Genomic DNA, 21312 nt, shown 5'->3' with positions numbered 1-21312 from the left:
GATGTTTTACAGCAAAGTGAAAAAAAGATGTTATCATAATGAACACTAAAAAATAATTACTTCTGTAAGCATGATGGCTAGCTTGTGATATTTACAGTTCCACAATGTATTTTTAACTTGGTTAAACAACTTTGAGGACTTGTTTCTGGTTTGGGGTAGGACATATGAAATATGAATGCATGCTTTCATGTTTATGTTGAGGCCTTTCCAGCCTCTCTTCCATTTTATTATTATTACTGTCCAGTTTAATAAGAGGTATTTCAAATTTTCTAGTGGGAGTTCTTTATCAAGAGAAAGGTCTTGTTTCCATTGTGATATACAGCAGTGCCTTTCCTAGCCATGCCTGTGCTCTCTGCACAATGTATCAGAGCTGCTTTTCTGCAAACAGGATAGCTCTTTTCTTTAACAGCACACTCATATAAAATTAATACTGTAACTTAATTTTCAGCAAACAAGCAATGACAAATCAACAAGTGCCAGGAGACAAAAGAGAATGTATGTTCTTGTACCTGAACTATGTGCTGAACTTCTTAAGATATGTTATGGATTCAAGGCTGGATGCTGGATCTTGCCCCATTTCTCTGTGTAGCTGTAGATTTCTCTCTTGGAACTGTACATCTTATTAGGATCAGAGCATGAGATTTTCGTTGGAGGACTGCTCTCCTCTGGTTTTTAACTATGGAGTAGAGGGTAAAAATACAGATACTTCACCTGTGTAGAGTGAGCATAGTTATTGCAGCAGTATATATGTTGAACAGTTACTTGCAAAATAACAATAACCACCTGTTTCTTCTATGTTCTGAGGACTTACTTTCATTTTAAAGTCTGGCTTTCATTCAACATAATCAGTTTCTCCATGCACATCTAACAATGTGATTATTAGTAAATTCCCATGAGTAGTATCGAAGAAAGATGCTGTCTTAAGGATATTTTAAGTTTTTCAAGACAAAAAGGACTTGGTATCAGAATTTTTATTGATTTCCAGTCACTGTAAAGTACACACGCATCACAATAAAGGTTAAGTGCCTAGAAGAACGTAAAAGAGCAGTGACTTTAAGTAAAAAGAAATTACAGATTAAATAGAAATTACACATTAAAGTAAATGCAGTGAACTACTTTATGAGTAAGTCTGGAATGTTTTCTTCATACAGCTGCTGTAAACAGGATGTTTTCTCTCTTTTTTCTTACACAGACATGAACACATCAATATTTAATTTGACCATGAGTAGTATGTGTATTGCATTTAACCCCAAATTATTTCAGACTTTGTGTGGTTTTGTAACGATTATATGAATTTATAAATCATTAATGCCCTTAATGCTGCCCATATGTTGTGCTGAAATCCTTAGCAATCTGTAAAAATAAAAATCAAGAAGATAGTTATGAGCTCCGAAAGCTGAAAACAGACCTAGGCCCTCTTTTTTGTCAACTGGATCCTAATGCTCCTAAACCTTTGGCATAACAAATGTTGCTTTTGAGAACTTATCCCATTATATCTGGACATCTTAAATCACTCTACAGAAATAATGTAAAATAAAATAAAATACTCTGCTTCTAAGTAGAAGGCATGATCCTGGCATCTGTGCTTCTGCCCCAAATGCTGTCCTTCTGTGCCACAATCAGCATGAGCTTTTCTTAGATTTATGCTTGTGGGCATATGGACAACTAGAAGTCATTTGGATATGCCAGTTGCCCTCTTTTTTTTTTTTTTTTTTTTTTTTCTTTTATCCTTATCCACTGTCAGTTGCTAAGGATGGTACTAGTTTTACTCTGAAGCAGTATGCAGTCATAAAGCTTTGTGTACATTTTCAAATTTCAGAAGCAGAGAGCAAGAGAAGCCATTATGAGGACTAGCATGTTTGCATATAGAGGTATTTTCCACCAACAGAAAATGGTGTTGATTCCTCAGCCTGTGTAAAAGCTCTGTCTCAGGTTTTTACACACATTTGCCCAGTACCTGCTAAAGACTAGTCAGATGGAAGCAATCAGATGCTCTCATCAATATGTAGACTTTTCATGCTCATTTGAAACCGAACACTTTTGAAAGCCACGGGTCATTACTAGTTTGGAGGCTACCCTGCCCATGGGACTAAGAATTTCTGCTAGTCTTCCTATCTTTTGTTGGTAGCCTTTTGTTAGGCAACAATTGCTTTCTTCCTTTCACACCGACTATTCATGTTGCTGGGTTTTACTTTCCCTTCCACTCATAGTAAACTGATGCACCAGCACAGCATGTAATGAATTTCTATTTGGTTAGGCAAAAGTTGGATTGTCGTGAGTAATCGAATTACTCCTCTGGAGACAGGATTTCTAAGTAAAGTGATGAGGTGAAGCGATTACAGCTGTAACCCTTACAAGCATAAAAAAAGATGTGTTATGCTAATCCTTTGTGAATGGGTTGAATTGAAAGCGAGTGGAATAAAAAAGAATGCTCTTGGAAGAAGGGGGTATGAAAGGAGTACTGTGTCATTTATTCCCTTTTCATTCATCCTCTGTTGCTATAGGGAAAAAAAAATGTAGTGGTAAACTGGAGTGCTTTACCTTTAAAGTCTGTCATTCAAATAATTTAATCTTAAACTGCCTGAAATACTGTGTAAAAAAATCAAGGGGGAAAAAAAAGGAGGAAGGATAGGTATAGCAAAAAGAAATGTGTGAAGAAGTACCAGTAAGTGTAGGTTGCTTTTTTTTAAGTTGCTAAACCTGGTATGACCTTATCTTACCTTGGTGTAAAAGCAGCAGAATAAGGAGGGGGGAAAAGACACTGGAAAGTAAGAGTTATGCCAAACGTTACCTTTATCTGCAAACGTTTATAGCTTAAGTGTGAGATCCTTGTCACCCCCAGGCTTGTTTATTTTCTATTTTAGCTTTTTCAGCTGTTAAATAGGAGTGCTCTGTCTCAAGTTAATACCTGAAAAGACTTCTAAAGGCTCAGCTAGGAGAGATGTCATGCAAATTACAGTGTAGTAATTAACCGAATAGAGCAGCATAAATATGTTTTGTTAATTGGAGAAGAAATAACTTTTTTGGTTTTAGATGACCGAGCTGAATATAAATGACCGATGGTGTAAGTTGGTTTTTGTTTTCTTTTGTTTTGATTTTTAAGATTTCAAACAATTTTCATTGTTGCTCAGTTTTTCACTTTCTGTATACTTTTTGGAGGGTGGGGAAGTTAGCCCCAGCCAGCAACTATGCACCCATCCAGCTGATCACGCACTCTGCCCACCAGCAGAATGGGGAAGAGAATCAGAAGAGCAACAGTAAGAAAACTTGTGGGCTGAGATAAAGATAATTTAATAAGTGAAGGAAATATTTATTTATTTATTAAAAAGTGATACAAAGGCAGTCACTCACCACCTCCCACAGACAGTCCAATGCCTGGCTAGTCCCTGAGCTATGGATACTTCAGAAAAAAAAACCTCCCAGATTTTATTTCTGAGCACAACATCATATGGTAGGATGACCCCTTTGGTCAGTTGGGGTCAGCTGTCCTGGTTGTGCCCCCTCCAAACCTGTTGCCCACCCCCAGCCTATTCGCTGGGAGGCAACGTGACAAACAGAGAAAGCCTTGATGCTGTGCAGGCACTGCTCAGCAATAGCTAAAACATCCCTGTGTTATCAACACTGTTTTGTTCACAAATCTAAAACACAGCACCCTATGGACTGTAGTGAGGGAAGTTTACTCTATCCCAGCCAGACCCAGTACATTCCCTAAGAATGTTTACATTTTATGGTCATGCTTTTCAGCATACTATATTTCCAAGGAGAAGATTGGAGAAAGTTTGGGCAAAATTTCTTCCACTACATACGCCTACAGTGATGAATCAAATTTGGTGTTCTGAAATTTCATATTAATGAAATCCTTGATTAGCTCTAAATTTGTAAAAAAAATACCAATAGGCACAGGGGGATGAGCTGTTTATTTTTCCCTGTCAGGTATCTGAAACTAGCTGGGGTTTAAGAACAGAGCCTTTGAAGGAAAAGGATGAAGAAATGTAATTTCCAGAGCTACTACTTTACACTTGCATTTCCCCCAAATTCTTTGAGTTCAACCTCCCTGTAAAGCCTCTGTTTACTACTCTCTTTCTGTTTTGCCCACATCCCTCTTGAAAGTTTTAAGATATTAGCCAAGGTGAAAAGACTTGTTTTAACTTTAGAAGTGCTTTTCAAACTATTCCTGTTCTTTTCATCATGGCTGGAACAGACTTTTGTGTACAAGAGCCCTGTCTGAAAAGGGAGGGATACCCCATCTCTGAACCTAACTCACCCTATTCTCAGCTGTAATCTTCCCTCATCTAACGTTAAAGACAAAAGTGAAATCCAAGGTGAAATCTTTTGTTACTAGACTATTTGATGGGACAAACATGTGAGAAAGGTCTTTGCAAAACACCAGGCAGGAGTGTCTTAGAGTTGCTACCTACCTTGCAGTAGCACAGGCGTGGTGGTGATGCTATGGGAGGATATTTGGTTTTAATGAGGGAGTACCTGTCAGTATAAAAAGCTAATTATTCTAGGACTACAGGATGAGGAATATTTGGCTTCTTCAAAAAAAATAGTTTGAATTTGTCTGTTGCTGTTACTGGGTTTTCAATCAGCAACTGTAATTAAAGTTTTTTTAATATTAATGGTACTTTTTACCCTTGCCAAAAGTCAAGATCAGTGTAAGATGGTTCAATGCAATGAAACTTGGTTTGAATTCACATTCACTGAGTAGACATTGTTAAGTCAATGAGCTAAGTGAGAGTAAAATTTAGTTAGTGTAGTGCTATGTAGTAATACATTTAATGTATTTTACTGTTTATTGAAATAGGCTTTACACACACTCAATAAACAGATAGAGAATTGATATTATATAAAAATATCTTGTGATGAAACTGATTTTAATAAATATTTGCAATATCTATTAATGTTTAATAGAGTATTTTTTGGTTAGTGAGCATATATTTTGCTGTAAATGAATGAAAATAAGAATGGTTTGTGTATCATTCTGCTGGGAGCTTAGAACCAATACATCTAACAAATTGTTGAAAAATTTTGCAGTAGGTATTGCTTTTATGTAAACTGAAAGTCCTTAAACTGTCATCTTTATTCACTACATTTGATGAAGCAGAAGATGAAGAGATTTGAAATAAGGCTTTTCTTTTATTAGTTTGTACTGAGTCGTTGAACCACCACTCCGTTTGTCCATCCTGGCATAGCCCCATTAATTTCAACTGAAGGTCCGCTCCCAGATGCATATGGAGTTGTTCAGTTTTCCAGGTCTCAAGAGAGTAGCTGATGTAGAGAATATTTGAAGCAAACAATTTTTAGTTTAAAAACCTGTTCACACTTTTTAAAAAACACCTCTGTGTTTACAATGCTAATAACGAAAAAATTAAAAAGACTAAATGGACTCTGAAATTTGGTCCTTGCTTTGCTTATATTTAGACTTAATCTGATTTCAATTTGTTCATTTGGTCAATAAAGATTACTTTGAGAAATAATTTCTTTACACTTAGAAAAAAACACACAGGCTTAAAAACCTTGTAAGAAGCATCAAGGGTAAAAGTAGTGCAATAGTTGAGGCCAGAGTTGATTGGGGATGGCAGGGGAGGGTTAAATGATGAGGTCTGCATTGATAGTTTTTTGGTAAGCAGAAGGTAACACCACTTCCCTCATTTCAGTAACTTGGGTGGGTTGGTTGGTTGGGGTTTTTTTACCTGCATGGTAATAAATAGAAAGGAACATATTTGCTACACTAAAGTTGAAGACTTAGTAGCAGGTGACCCAAGGTAATATATATCAGAAGGAGGTTAATCTGTAGATTGCTCCATGCAGATCTGACAGTGCACTTCAGCCATGATTTGTAATGCTATTTATGTTCTTGTTCTGCCCATCTCACAAAAAGGCAGTCAATTTATGCAGAGTTACATGGTAGTTTTGTGTGGTGGCAGCACATGTAGTAGCATCTGAAGTTCCCATTGCTAACCAGCACAGGGGATGCCCTTTCTAGAGTGCACAAAATAATGTTTGTAACAGGTCTGAGATTGTGCCTTTGGGAAGAAGGAAAGAAAGAAGTCACTTCTTTTCCTCAGAGATCCACATTTGGGTTTGCTCCTCTTTTCATTGGCATGTATCGCTCAGATTCACGTAGCAAGGGAATACAATTCAAGTCCAATTTAAATTGACATGTACAATGAAAAGTCATTGATTTAATCAAAAATCATTTATTTTTATCACTAAAGAATTTTAAACATTTTCTATATCAACCATTACCCTTTCTTCTTTTTTGTATTTTATGCTTGCTTTCTTTTGCTGTTTTCCTTTTTGCTGTTTTTTCTTTTACTGTTTTCCTAATAGTCCAAATTATTTTTTCATCATGTTTTCTTTGTTCTGCATATCTGTCTTCCAGACTCTTTTTCTTTTCATTTCTCATTTCCCTTGCCATGTCTCTGTATTTTCATTCTCCTGTCAGACCTAGGGTAGTTCCTTTAACCATGAGCCGTCTTCCTGCTGCTAAATCCTGAATCGCTTCTCTTTCATCTCCACACTCTTTCTTATGGCAGGGTTTCTCCAGCTCTGGGGGGCCCCTGGGGAGAGGTCTACAAGCAGATGAGGGGAGCGATTCCAAGAGAAAAACAATCATGGTGCTATAGGCAGTAAGTTCTTCTACCCAGTATGTAGCCAGCCATATTAATATCTTGAAAGGGTAGGGTGCTTTCTATCTACTTTGTCAGTTAATGAAACTTCAGCTGTTCAAGATGCTTTCTGGTAAGCAAGGACTAACTCATCTAATGTCTCTTCTCCCCTGGGTTGAGAGACAGGACCTGAAAAGCAGTCTTCATCTTTATATGCAGTCAGTGGCCACTGAGAACCAGACAATACTGCTTCGCGCATTTATTTATTTATGAAAACAAGGCAGTAATGAGTACTTAGAGCCATGAGGTGAACAGACTCTCAGTTGTCTTCATGTATGAAGTAAGAATCTTGGAATAATTCAGGTTGGAAGGGACTTCTGGGGCTCGGCTGGTCAAACCCTTATTCAGAGCACATGCAGCTTAATTGAATCTAAATTAGAAGTTAAATTAGGTTGTTCAGGGTCTTGTCAAGCTGAGTTTTCAATGTCTCCAAGGATGGAGATTCCTCTTTGGGCACCTTTCCCAGTGTTTGACCACCCTCATTGTGATTTTTTTTTTTTTTCCATGCTATCTGCTTTGGGATTTCCCTCATTGAAAGTTATGTCTGCCCCTAGTCCTTTTGCTGTGCATCTCTCCAAGAAAAGTCTGACTGTGTGTTCTCTACATCTATCCACCTGTGAGGCAGCTGAAGATGGCAGCAAGATCAATTCTCTCCTTCCTTGTTTTCTGCAAAGCTGCTTTCTACCCCCAGACTGTTCCGTGATGTGGTGTTACCATCCCAGGGTGTTGCACTTGTCTTTGTAGGTGAAAGAAGGTGGAATTATTTTCCGTGTAGCTGAGTAGGAATGTATCAGCCCTGGTACAAGATTGGGAGTACAGAATTGAACACTTATTGTTACCAGTTACACTGAGTAAAAGCTCTGGGTCTACAAAACTGAAAGATTACTAGGTCCCTTCTCCTTTCTCAGTGGAGTAATGGTAAATGTATTTACCCCTAAATGATCAGTGAGATAACAAAGACAGTTGACCTTTAATACTATAGATTTTCTAAGATTTGTATTTATTGCACAGTGAAAACAAGTTAGTGTTATATGTGATTTTTAGATCAAATTACATTTTTATTTCTTGCTTTTCCTATTCAACATTTTGTCCTGCTGAAAAAGCTGTTAGATAAACATTTACCTTCTAAAGTGTTCTAGTGATCAAAAAAATGCTTTTATAGTTTTCTTATGAAGCTTAATGTAGTACAGAGTTGTTTAATGTTTGGTTCAGAAATACTGCTCCACTTTATTCTCCACTTTCTATTTCTTAAATGCTTGAGATATGCAAACAGTTTTGTATTTAATTTTACTTTTGGGATATTCTGTAAGTAGCAGACATGATCGTACAGGACTGCACTGTGTTTTCATGTAATACTTACTAGTTTTACCAGAGACCAGAGTCAGGCAAGAGAAGGTCTTATCTGGAGATATTTCATTGCATTGATTGGCTAATATGTTTCCCCAGGTGTACATTTCTTTTCAAACATTATTTAAAATATGATAGTACATCTGATTTATGAGAGGTGCTCAAGTAATCTGAAAGTATTCTTCTGTGTTGTTGCTGTCTGAATATGTCAGGGTGACTTCATCTACCCAAGTTTGAAAATTTTGGCTAGCTCTCTCTAAGAAAGCTGATAGATAATATTGCCTGGGTTTTAAGGAATAAGAAGCTGAAGCAAGTCATTCATTAAAATCATATCAAGTTAGTCACCAAGTAAAGCCATTTTTCACTTCCTTGAAGAGAACAAAGACCATTTTTGCTGTGGATGATCAGGAATACCTGCTTATAAATGGGAGCTCACACCATGGAGCAGCCTGTGTGTTTCAAATCACAAGTCACATTTTGCCAAAGGGACAATTTAAATAAAATACAGATGTGTCTTACCCTGTATCTCTGAACACTGACATTGTTTTCATGTCAGTCCTTGTTTAATTTAGTTTTTCTTATTATTTGAAAATGCACATTTGTTTTTGCTCATCATTAGGCAAAGCTCAGTGCCTCAGTGTAGATATTTTTGCTACCTCATCTGCAAGAGTTCTCAGTTTAAGGTGATTTTCTCCTCCAAATTAGTCACATTTTAATCAGATCACAAATGATTGAAAATACGAAAACCAGATTTAAAGCATAAATACCAGTACAGTAATCTTCTTTGCCAGTAACTCATTACATAAATCATAATACAATATTTGCATGTTATAGTTGGCTTCATTTATTTTGACTTCCATGTGAATTTGAAGCTTCTGTTAGATATATTCTTCTTTTCCTTTGATACAGTTGTATTTTCCCAGAGAAGCTAGCCGGGAAAGCAACAGCCCAAGGCATATCCAATACATAGCAGCTAATTTCATCCTCTGGATAAAAACAGCTAAATGCTCCACTACCCACAAAACACGCAGCCAAGGGGGCCACAAAATCACTTTCAAACTGATACCTTTTTAGTTCTGCATACTGCACAACCCTACTTTTCCTGCAGCCTGGCTGCCTTCTGTCAGAGTAAGCTTTGTGCAATTAAAAACTGATTCATCTTTACTTTTTATGAACCAGTGTAATAACAGATATAAAAAGTTCATCTAACTTTAATCATGGAGGCTCTTTATTACGTCTGGTTCCCCATCACAGTTTCGTGTGAGTGTTTACTTGAATAATGGAAATAACAACAAGTCTCTTATTTCTTTCAGAAGAGAGAAAAATTGATTAGACTTTAACGTTTGAAGGCAACAAGACTTCTTCACGAAAAGAAAAAAATGTGAAAAAGTAAAGCCAAAGGTTCAGAAAGTGGCAATACACATTAACAGTCTTCTTTCTTGCAGGCATGTTTTGCCTGTAGTCTGAAGGACTGCCACCTCTTCCTCCTGCTTGAAAGTTTCTTTGAAATATTAGTAATATAGGGTCCTGTAGAAAGAGAGGCAATGACACAATATGAAAGGCTTTTAATGTCATTGCAGGTCCTGATCTGAACTCAGTGTTCAAGGGCAATCAACCCAGAGCTGTGAACATCAATGTGTTTTCTTCATACAGTTGTCATTGCATTAGCTGCATGTTGTTGCAGTGCCATTACAGCTGCGTTTCTAAATGTCAAATGCGGTAAACAGGCCTATAAACAGACTTGTGACTTCTTACACAGGGTTTAAAGGTTAGGTAACAGGTTTGTGTTGCAAACGGTTGGTGTAGCAGAAGATAGCAAAGCTTTCAATCAGCTAAAGGCTGTTGCCCTCACATCACAGCTGGTAGACTAACATGGATAAGCACCACTGCTTTGACGTTTCCGTGCAAAATCAGGTGGCCTAGCTTAAAGTGCTGACATAAGACCTTTCAGATGTATTTGGATAAGCAGATTTGGGAGCAACTGCATAATTAGGGTAATGGCTGAGGCAGTACTTGCAGCCTGCTGCAATGTGCAGCTGAGTGATACCCAGTTGGTTTAGAAGAGGATATTTGCCTTTTCCTCATGCTTCCAGACCTCCAGCTGCTTAGTGCTAAAGAGTTCAGGAGAACCTCAAGAGTTTTGACCCATGTAACTTTCTAAGCGTGGATGCTCTTCAGATGGGAAGAGAAGGAAAGTTCTCTGCCATGGGTGTTGCACACCAGTGCATCCTGTGTTGTTTCGCAGCTAGCCCAGTGGACTCCTGTAGATGCTGAATCATGTCAGGAAAGTATTGTATAACTGAAGAAGTTGCAAAAAAAATCTCTAGATGGAAGAATAGAGTTCATGTGAAAGAAAGCATCTTTGATTCTTTTGGGGTACTTATATTTACTCTTTCACTTTATTTGAAAAAGTACCAAATTTTACAGGAAATAAAATACTGAAGGCTGGCAGTCATGAGAGTAAGAATCTGGGATCCTAATGACCAATGGGTGCTATTAAAATCTAGTTTTAGCACTGTATAAACTCTAATCAATGTGGGTTTGGAAAAACTGGGACTTAACTCCAAAGGAAGAATTAACCATTTGTTTTCTTGGAAGGGGTTCTGTGTATTTTCTCAACTTCTGCCATTCTGAATGCCAAATAGTAACTGATGGGTGCTATTAAAGAGTAGTTTTAGCACTGTGTAAACTTTAATCTGTGTGAGTTTGGTTTTTATGAAAGGATGAAGGAAACACTATTTCTGTTCCTCCTCATTGCCTTTGTCTTTTGATTCCATCCTCAATGGTATTAGCACTGCATTTGATCTAAGGTAATTTTTCATCTTGGGAATTTCTGTATTTTGCGCTAGTGTGAGTATAGTTTCGGTTGAGAGTTTGCAGTTTTGTGGTGAAAGAAAGTTAAGCTGTCCTTGCTTCATTCAGTGTAATTGCACAGGTCTGCAATAACTCTGCAACTCCTACACTACCAGTAAATTCTCACTTACAATTTTATAGTGGCTTAAATTAGCAGAAGTTATTCACAGAATGTTATTTTCAATATATATAGCAAAATGGAGCTTCAGACATTTGAGAGTAATATTTTTCCCCATAAACCATGTTGTGTGCATGTATAAATGATAACGAACATTATAATGTACTTTCTCTGCTAAACTTCTTAAATGTTACCTGCTGGAAAGGCACATAAAGATGAGGTATTTTGTATATTTGTTACCAAACATTGCTTTCATAGTAATTTTCTTTTCAGGTTTAATCTTGAACTAACAAGCCATATAGGAGTCATTGTCAAAACCAGATAATTTCTTAATGCAGTGTTTTGCATAGTTGAAATTTTATAGCTAACATTAAGTGAGAATGTATTTTTTAAAACACATGGGTTTGAAAGCAGGCTGTTTGTTAGGACTAAAACTTGAAAGTTGATAAAGTTGACTAATTTGTTATGTGGCCAAACATAACACTTTTTTTTCCCCCTAAAAAAACATCATAAATGATCTCATTACCAAAAGGCTGGCTACCTTTATATGTTCTCAGGAAAAAATGCTACAACAGGTCTAACAACAGAGCCATTATGCTCAGGAAGTAATCGTAGTGACCTTAAGAAATGGTAACAGTCCATCCAACAAGTTATTGCTAGATGGTTATGCTCAGGTGGATCAGAGTGTTGGGGACCATTCTCAACCAATGCCCCTTTCCAGAAAATCAGGGAGAAATAGTGATTTAGATTTCATTGTTTCAGTCTGATACTTTACAGCATGCATGTTATGTGTTTCTACAGCTGTTTTTTTACATATCTTTTCAAGGTCTGTTAGTACACGTGCAATGAAGAAATTTGGTTTGAGTCTTTAGATCTCTACTTCCATGTTGGCTTCTGAAAGAAATGCATAAGTAGCTCAAGAAAATCTTATTCTGAGAACTGATTTTTTTCCAAGACACAGAAAATTAACCAGATTTCAAAACAAAAGAAGATTGTGTTAGGTATTTCTCTTAATTTTTCCAGCATTTCATACATGCAACCATTACGGGATGAGACCTGGTATTTTGAAACAAGCACTTAGTATTGTCTACAATTTATATTTTAGGAGATCCTGTATCTTTCTAAAACCTGAGTTCTCTCACAGACTAGGATTTTTTTCAGGGTAGGTCTCTAGCCTTTGCACTGTTGGTGATAATTTTGAAATAATGACCTGAGAGGGAACCAAAAATTGGAAAAAAAACCCAAAATATGGTATTCTGATTCCTTTCAAATATTTGTTCTCATGTTTTGAAAGTAAGGTAGACCAGAAGGGGAGGGGAGAAAAAAAAGTTGTGTCATGGATTTTCAGGTGTTCAAACAGACTAATGAATAGACTAATGTATCCATGGGATATAGTTCCACTGTGTAAACCCAACAGCATCATTTGTTTTGGAGTTGACAGTTCCAGAGGCAAGCACAGCTCTGCCACCTGGACTTCGTCATGGGCTGCAGCCAGGAGTCTCTGCTCTCTTGGGCAGTGCTGCTGCAAGACAGGGAAGGGCCATGTTCTTCTGGCCTTGGAGTTTGCTCTTTGCTTTGAGAGGTGCCATTTCAGAAGCCTTAGCCCACATTTTTGTCTTGTGTCCTGTCCTGGTTAAAATAACTGAACCAGAAGCTGACAGTGTAACTTTAACTTACACCCCTGTGTAAAATACCTTGTCACAGTTGCCATCTGCATTCACCCAGAGCTTTTTGTGTCCTGGGGACACAGTTGCATCACTGAGCCAGCTCACTTAAAGCTAGCTTAGTTGTCTCTACTAAACAGCTGTTTCCTGCATGAGGATAACAACTTGCAAATCAAAAGCAGTACAACCTGTAGATTATAAGATGCACTGAACGTCTTCATTCCCTATAACCGCATCCTATCCTTGCTGTACTTTGAAAGATAGTAAAGTGCCTACAAAGTACACGCACAAGTAGTACGTCTTAGTGGCAGATGTAGTAGAAATGCATTGACAGCACTAATCTGCTCTTTCAATGTGACCTGTGGACAGCAGAGCAGAGTGTTGCTGGAACATTGTCTCTTCAGCATTGTTCCTGCTTTGGCTCTTCATCTGCACATGTCCAAGGCTTCAGAGCTAGTGAGGCAAACGGATTCAGCAGTTTCTTCACTTGATACTTCTGAGTCTTTTAAGGTCAACTCTTTCATAATTGGTTATAAATTCATGGACAGTACTGTTTTCAGAGTAGTCATTGTGAATTTAAATTGCTTCTTAGTGGAATATTGCAAGAGTAAGTCCTCATTAATTTTAGTTTCAGTCCTTAGTAGCAGCAGACACTTGATTCAGCTGATTCTGTTTTCCTTGTAGTTTCCTACCAAAGTAGTACTGGTCAGTGAACTGGTCTGAAAGTCCTGGAGAGTAGTAAAGATGGGGTTAATTTTTTTTTATTATTATATATGGCTTATCGAAACAATATATATCTACACTTGTGAGGACTTAACAATACCAGTCAGAAATCAGTCTATTATACATTTATCTATTAAATATAAATATATATTTATATTATATAAATGTGCATTATATACTAGAATTTCCAGGTAGCATCCTCATCATTGTTTGGCAAGATAGGCTGTGCTGGTTTGTTTAATTAATTAAAATGCATATAAATATCTATAAGCTGCATGTTCGTCATTTAAAAAGCATCCAGTAACATAAGCTCAGGATATTTTTCTGCATTATCTGGAAGCAGGATGTTTAAGCAGGTAGTCACCTGTTTACCTGGTACCATATTTGTATGCAGAGTCACCTGTGGGACTTCCTGTCCTTAACTTCTACAGCATCTTATACCATCCCAAATCTGACTAGAGGTTAGCCTGAAGCTGTATTTATTTCATTTTTGCACGTAAGCCATCCTTTGAGAGGGATCAGAAAGTTCTTTCAGAAGGAGCCATAGGGGCCCGTGGAACGGTGTCTCTATCCATTTCTGCAGCAATGACCTTTTATGTAGAGAACAATGGTATCTAATTTTTTTTCATATGAGGGCTTAACTTATAATACCACAAAGCTTTGGGGCCCTGAGGACCCCCTCTGTTAGACATAGCTGGTAGCATCTGTGACACCTCCCCCTTTCCCCCAGCAAGGGACACACATGAGGACAAAGATGGGTGCAGTATGTTGCAACACAAAGTGGGGCAGCAGATTTTACCTAAGCATCATCTCACTACCCTTCTCTTTCAGGATGGGTGTGGAGAAGAGGCTGGTGGTGCCGGGCATCCCCCCTTTCACCAGCAGAACCTGTTAAACTCTTTTCCTTGGGGCAGCTGTGGACCCTGGTTACCATGGTGACAGGGATGAACCTGACACTTCAAAGCATAGCTCAGGGAATCACGTTTTCTGTTCATAATCAAATACAATTTTTCTTTTTAATAATACTACCCTAAAATGCTCTAATTTAGTCCTGGAAGCAACAACTTAGATGTACCCAAACTCTAGTGAATTTCTGGCATACCTTCATCTCTCAGAAGCTGTACTCCAAGATGGAAGCTCTTTGGAAGACGTAGAGAAGGGAGAATTGTGAAGGGAGAATTCCTTTCCCTGTCAATGTGTCTCCAGCTTTCAACCTGAAAAAGAAAACCGTAAAGAGAGGCCAGCAGTGTGCCAAACTGACTCACATGAGGAAATCTGTAAGACCTCATGAATCATGTGCATAGTTTGCTGGAACAAATTGCACATCCCATCTCCCCCATTCCTGCAAAAGCACATTCAAGTGTTTTCATCAAATAGAATCAGCTGAGTCTTTTTTTAAAACGTAATTAAGCTAAAAGGCATTACAGATCTTCTCTCTCTGAACTTGAATTTATTAATTAACTTTCAGACTTCTAAAAATTTCCTTAATTGCACAATGATTATCATTGTAGCAAAGCAGTAACAAAACAAAACTGAGGGAGACAGAACGGTATTTCTGGGCAGATGATTAAAACACAGGGCAGACCAGTCTAAAAGAAAATATTCATCAGAGAATCTTGCGCAGTTTCTCAAAGGGCCCTTTTCTCAGGTGGTAGACTGACATATCTCCAGAACTGGCTGGAACTCCAGTTTCATTTGATGTTATCCTGATGTTACCTTGTTGAACTCATTCAGACGTCATTCCTGGTTTTAATTAAAAGTTTTTGAATGCCACATAACAAAGGTGCAGAACAGATTATCTCGAGCAGAGCTATTTTGAATATTAAGCTATGCAGCAATAATGCCAGTTTGTGAGAATTCAAAGATCTGCCATGAACAGAAATTAACATTCAAAGAAAATGCAGTGTAATAAAATAGCAGCTTTAATCATGCATAAAACAGAGTTTCTTCCCCCACTCACACAAAGGAAACCCAGCATAAAATGCTGTGAATGTTAAGAGAGTCAAATGGTACGGTGAGAAGGTTACGTATAAAATCTTGTTCAAAACCTCTGACTTAAAAGCTGTCTTTTAGAAGGCTGGCTGTTCTCTTAGTTGGTACCATATAAGCAGCCCAGTGAAATCCTACCAGAACTTTCTGCTTGAATAATTTTTTTGGAGGAGCGAGTAGAATATCATTAGCTTGATTCTAACGCCATCTCCATAGGAAGGTATAGGTGAATAGATTTTGTGCTGAGTCTCATAAATTCTCTGACCATTTTGCAAGGCTGTGTGTAAATTCTGAGCCACAGAAGGAAGGAGAAGGCAGGAAAGCAATATGTGCTGTGACTGGATTCCTTATGCCACGGTATACTTTAAGAATTAAGTATGAATATTATGCATACACTCAATTTTAGAAGTGGGTGTTGGTTTTTTAGGAGTATTTGATTAAAAACATGATTAAAAAAATTTAGAGGAATTAAGTACTTCAGGAAATTGAGAGAATGAGATGGACTCTACCTCACCAACTGTTCACGATTTTATTGTCCCTGAGAGTGTTAGCAATCCTAGTCTAATTTAGTGCTGTTCACAGTTGAACTTCATGCTATTGGTCATGGAAGTCAACTGATTGAATATTGTCCTCAAGTATCTATGAAAACAAAGAAAATTACTTCTTATATGGTGACTATTATTGGCAATGTGCAGAGCCAGAATCACTGGATCGAGTTATTTTATGAACTTTGTGAATGTAACTGTGGAATATGATTGCTGTTACTGTTCATTAGTTCAGAAGAAAGACGAGTGGATAAGTTGCTAAATCCAGTGTTCTCCCAGTCTAGCTCATAAATCTTCTGTGTAGGCAGCTGTTCTTATAGTGGGGGAAAAATGTAGTTAACTGTTTCAGATCAGAAACTGTTCTTGCAAAATTTATGCAAGATGAGTTTGCACTGGTTGAAAACTGTAGGATTATCTCAGACTTGCAGGGTCAAATTGTGAAAAACATGGTAATATGCAAGGATATTGTAAAAATTGACACTGGCTGGCCAAAGTAATTAATAGCCATTAGAGAGTCCATTTTTGTATTATCATCATTCTGTTACCACACAAGGTTCTTTTTCAGATCAATAAATTACCTTTTAATACAGTCTGCCATTCAAGATATAAGAAAGGAATGCAGGACTAGATTACTAAAAAAGGAATGTTAGGAATTATTAAAGCAGATGTTTTTATAATTTAAATTATTTTAGACTATTTTTACCTTGTTTGGAAATATACGGTAGTTAAGGGCAACTATCAAAATAATTCAGTTTTTAACGACTGTATCTCTCCAATTTAGAGAGAAGGATGTTGGGGGGGAATTTCTCTTGCTGCTGTAGTCCTTGTGCAAGCAGCAACCAGGAGACACCGGCTTAAAAGTTTAACACTTTTAATGTTAAATAGGCACGTTTTCTGTGGTTTTGTGCTTGGTTGTGTTATGTCTAAGCTCACACATGCTTATTAAAATACACTGAACTATCAAAATTAAAACACAAGTAATATGAAATACTTTCAAATTCATAAGTTTCATTAAATGATTCTGTATTACATTGAATGCCTTCCTTAAAATAATATACTCTATTGCATACAATGCACATACACATAAATAATAGATTACAGTGCGATTTATATCGATAATTGCTTTCATATGGTCCCCAAATGTAACATTTAGTCTAGAGAATGCATCTGTTGCTGGAAACATACATATAATAATCCTAGCTTCATTTAAGTCAAAAGCAATTTTTCTGTTGATACTGGGGAGAAGGGTAGTGTTTTCCCCATAGATCTTAGCGTTTTGGACATAGGAGGCTCAACCACTGGTTATATGCTTGCTTAGTCTATGACTGTTCAAAAAAGTTTTTCTCCACTAATTTAGGACTCCATGGTACATCTCTAGTGGGTACCAGCTTTATCTCATAAGCAGCATTAAAGTTCATGGAATGAGTTATTATGTCTTACTTCAAACCCCTTAGTGTAAGGAAACCAGAATAAATGGACAAACAGTTGATATCCTCCTGACTTTCCACTGTTGTTCTAAAAACTTGGACAGAGAGATGCATTTTGAACACAGATGATCCAAACTCAGTCATTTCTCACAAAATATATAATAAAACACCAGTGCCTAAGTTAGGTGAGTAAGTAAACTCCCTCAGTAACCTTTCCTTAAGATTTTCTGAGAAGTGTATAGTTGTTTCTCTAAGGTAACTTTTCTGAATGAAATAACATTGTGAGTGGCCAAGCAATAATTTTAAACATGACTCTGAGAAGCATTTATGTTGTACCTTGCTCTATCAAGCAATAAGGGTCCTACCTTTCTCCAGTAAAGTGTGAGACAGGTCTCTCATTCTTTCCCCTTTACTCTTTCATCTCTCCCTAACACTCCTGCAAAAATACCACTATCCTGATCAAGTCTCAAAGCCTGTACTTTTTGGGTGTATTTTTGAGCCTTCAACTTTTAAGTGCATCTTCAGGTCACATCCAGTCCTTGTATTTGTATTTTGAAATCTCTCAAAAACCTGGCCTTAAGTCTCCATCCACACAACTAAATCTCTTGCTCAAGCCTTAGTTGTTTTGCAGCTTGAGTAGTTCTTACCTTTGCTAGGTCAGAGCTATCCAGCTGCTCTCAAACTGTACTCATGGCGGTTCCAGACACAGCAACTATGCCACTCCTGCATGCTTCCCTCTCTACCCTTCCCATGTCCTTGCTGTTTCTTAGTGCCCCGTGCAGCAAACATGAAGGTTTTTCCCATTGGCATATAAAGCCATTTATATTTTAGCTTTGATTGGTCTTTTGACTCTACTGATTGGCCTTTTGGCTCTAATGCTTATCAAATGATCATTTGTACTTGTCACGTCCAGCCCAGCTAATAGTAGACTGGGAGTTGATTCATTTTAAGCACTGAGAATCTCAAACACCACCTTCTTCCAGTTACACCTCAGTCATCCCCCTCTGTTAGAGAGCATCAGATGTGTATCTGGTGTTAATTCTAGCTTGTGTGTGAGTATGTGTTGTGTGTACTCAGCTACATGTGCACACACCACTTACCTGATCCTGACTTTTACCCCTAGACACCTCAACAACACACATAACACAAAATATATAGTATTGAGTCCACACAGGTTATGCATGCAAGTGTGTGTGCAGGCATGTATTTACACAAAGGAGGAAGCATTTAGTATTTCTCAGCAGATAGAGTTCAAGCTGTAGGGGAGAGATGATTATGATGATGAAGTCTTATGATGATGATTAGGTTTTATGATTAAAGCACTGCCATATCTCTCACTGTCTGCCTAGCTCTCGCATGGGTGTCTGGAAGAGAGCATGTTCCTAACTCAGAAGGTTGTTCTGAGGGTGAGTTGTTAGTGGTTCAGATTCTGCTGAGATGAAGGTTACAGAAACAAGTAATAAAAAGTGATTTTAAACAGCAGCATGATCCTTGCCTCAGAAGAGAATATGGGTTCCTGCACATGGAACCCAAATAGAAACAGTCTGAGTAACATGGTTAAAACCAGAAAGTATTAGATACTAATTATCCCTGGTGGTGACAACACTGGCTTTCTGAGAGGCCTGTGGAGCAGATTTTCAGGGGAGTGGTAGTCTTTCTCAGGTGTGGCTTCACCTTGTTTTTCATTCTGCTTCTTCTGGTGGTCTGTTGAGAAGCATCCTAGTTTCAGAGTAAAGGACATTTTCTGTGTAATAACATAGGCATAATGATACCAACAGCTTGTAACTACTCCATGTGCAGCTGCTGAGAGGCGGAGAGGTTAAGTGGCATCTGCTACATGCTGGGCAGAGAGTGAGAGAAGGGTCAGCAAGAGAGCAAGCACACATACCCATCCATGCCTGTGAGCAGGGGAAAGGCAAAGTGCTAAGCCACAGCCTTAGAAAATAAGAACTAGAGAATTGAAGAGCCGTTTCCTATTTTACAAGTAAACACCTCATAGGATTTTACCCCTGGCTGAAACCTATTTATATTTTTTGATATTTTGCCAGGCTGGAAAACCCCATGTTCCCGATCGTTTGTACACCAGACTGTGATGCAAAGAGGTGCAGACTGAACGGCTGTGCACTTTCATATGTATTCTGTTTTCCTCTCTGCTGTAACCTGTGGCCTCAGCCCACTCAGCTGTGTTACAGAGTGATTTCATCTCTGTGTAGAACAGCAATTTTTTTTTTTTTTTCCAGGGCCTGTAAACAGAAGTAAAACTACTGCTGACTTTAGGCTTGGCTTTATGGATGACCTTATTTGGAGAATCAAAATTCCCAGTAGAATGCAGATCTCAGGGCAGATGCTGTAAGGAGAATTAACATACAAAGGTGGACTGAAATTGGGCGAAGGAGAGAAGGACTAGAGTTTAACATGCCGGCTGTGGCTTGGAAAAGACAGTTTAAATTACTGTTTGTGGGTTAACGTAATATCACTAGTCAATGTGTTAAATACTCCATATTTAATATCTGAAAAAATAATGTTAAAGGAAGTAATGGTGATTTAGTAGGTACATAGTCTCTGCTTTGTCTTCTGCTTTTTAATACAGTAACTTGTTTGGAAATCCAGATGCATATACATTTCTGGATACGTGAAGTTATATATATACATGCACCTGTATACACACATACATAATCATATACTGGGTGTTGCAAATGTATGGCATATAGATTGAAATTTATAGGGTGTCTACATACATCTGTGTAGATGTATAAACACGACGCATGTGTCTATTCTGGCTACTGTATTAAAACACACACATATTTGGAAATTATCACCAATGATGATTTTCTTGTCTCTAGTGCTTACACATTTAAGCAACTTCTTTTTTGATTCATTTAGCAGCAGCAACAGAAGAACCTGAGGTGATTCCAGATCCAGCTAAACAAACAGATCGAGTGGTGAAAATAGCAGGAATAAGTGCTGGAATTCTGGTATTCATCCTACTTCTCCTTGTTGTCATATTGATCGTCAAAAAAAGGTAAGAAAATGATCTGTGCTGATCCCTCTTCTTTTTCTCCATATGAAACAATAACAAAATGGGTATTTTTATAGGTCTTTAAAAAACCAAAAAGTTTCAGGACCAATAGCTCACATCAAGTTTTGGATGAGTTCTTTGTGTTTCCTGCTGGTTTTGCTGTGATTCTTATGGTGGATTTAAAGAGAGGATTTCTTTATATTTGGGATCCAATAGCTATACATTTTCTCATATTTATTTCCAACTAGTTTTAAGTTACAGCTGAAGGAATGTGCAGAATGTTAAAATGGATGGAATTGAAATTCATGGAGCATTTTTTTTTTAAAGCAAAGAAAAAATGAATAACTTACTGCACTTTTCATGTTGTAATCACCTAATGAATTTGATTTTCTATATGCAGCTCTAATGAGTTATTTGTATCTGTATGTTATCCAACTTGCAAAATAATGTAATTTTATACCTCTACTTATGCTCTTGTAAACCTGGAGTTTTTTCTTAAAAGTCATACCACATCACTGTAAAATTATCTAGCGAGTCCTTAGTGCATGAAATTGTTTAAAAGTGTATTAATTTGAATGAATTTTAATTTTTTCAGTGCTTTCTTAGCCAGTAATCAATATCGCCATCTTCTGGCATTGTACAATGCTAACGCTTCATCCAGATGCTCCTGCCTATAGTAAATTGTGCTACCCTATTACTCGGTCAGTTTTTAAAAGTCTCGACTTCCCAGTAGTTACAACTCTTTTGAGTTGGCATAAAACTTCATAATATGGCTCTATAAATCTGTAGTTATAGCACCAAAACAAATTCCTCTCTTTCTGTGCACCCCCTCCCTGGCGGGTCCCCTTTGCAGGGCACAAGCTGATTTCTCTTGGGTAGAATGAAACCCTTGTCTTCCAGTGGTGTGTGCATCGCGTTCTCTTGCCTTTTGCAGAAGTCTTAATGAAAAGTAT

At 37.6% G+C, this 21312-nt stretch overlaps 1 protein-coding gene across 7 annotated transcripts in view; it reads left to right on the top strand.

The window, feature by feature from the left end:
- The window catches only part of PTPRK (protein tyrosine phosphatase receptor type K), a 418363-nt gene that overhangs the window by 361072 nt on the left and 35979 nt on the right, over nucleotides 1–21312 (top strand). For 5 of the 7 annotated variants that reach the window (XM_074862473.1, XM_074862471.1, XM_074862470.1 and 2 more), the window contains exon 14: nucleotides 20224–20362. In XM_074862473.1, the coding sequence (XP_074718574.1) occupies nucleotides 20224–20362 (139 nt within the window). The remainder of the gene's footprint in view (nucleotides 1–20223; nucleotides 20363–21312) is intronic. The other 2 variants (XM_074862468.1, XM_074862472.1) reach the window with 1 other exon arrangement.

Source organism: Strix uralensis, chromosome 3, assembly GCF_047716275.1.
Source record: "Strix uralensis isolate ZFMK-TIS-50842 chromosome 3, bStrUra1, whole genome shotgun sequence".
Lineage (NCBI taxonomy): Eukaryota > Metazoa > Chordata > Aves > Strigiformes > Strigidae > Strix > Strix uralensis.
The sequence above is the reverse complement of the archived record's forward strand: the minus strand, read 5'-3'. Positions and strand labels throughout refer to the sequence as shown.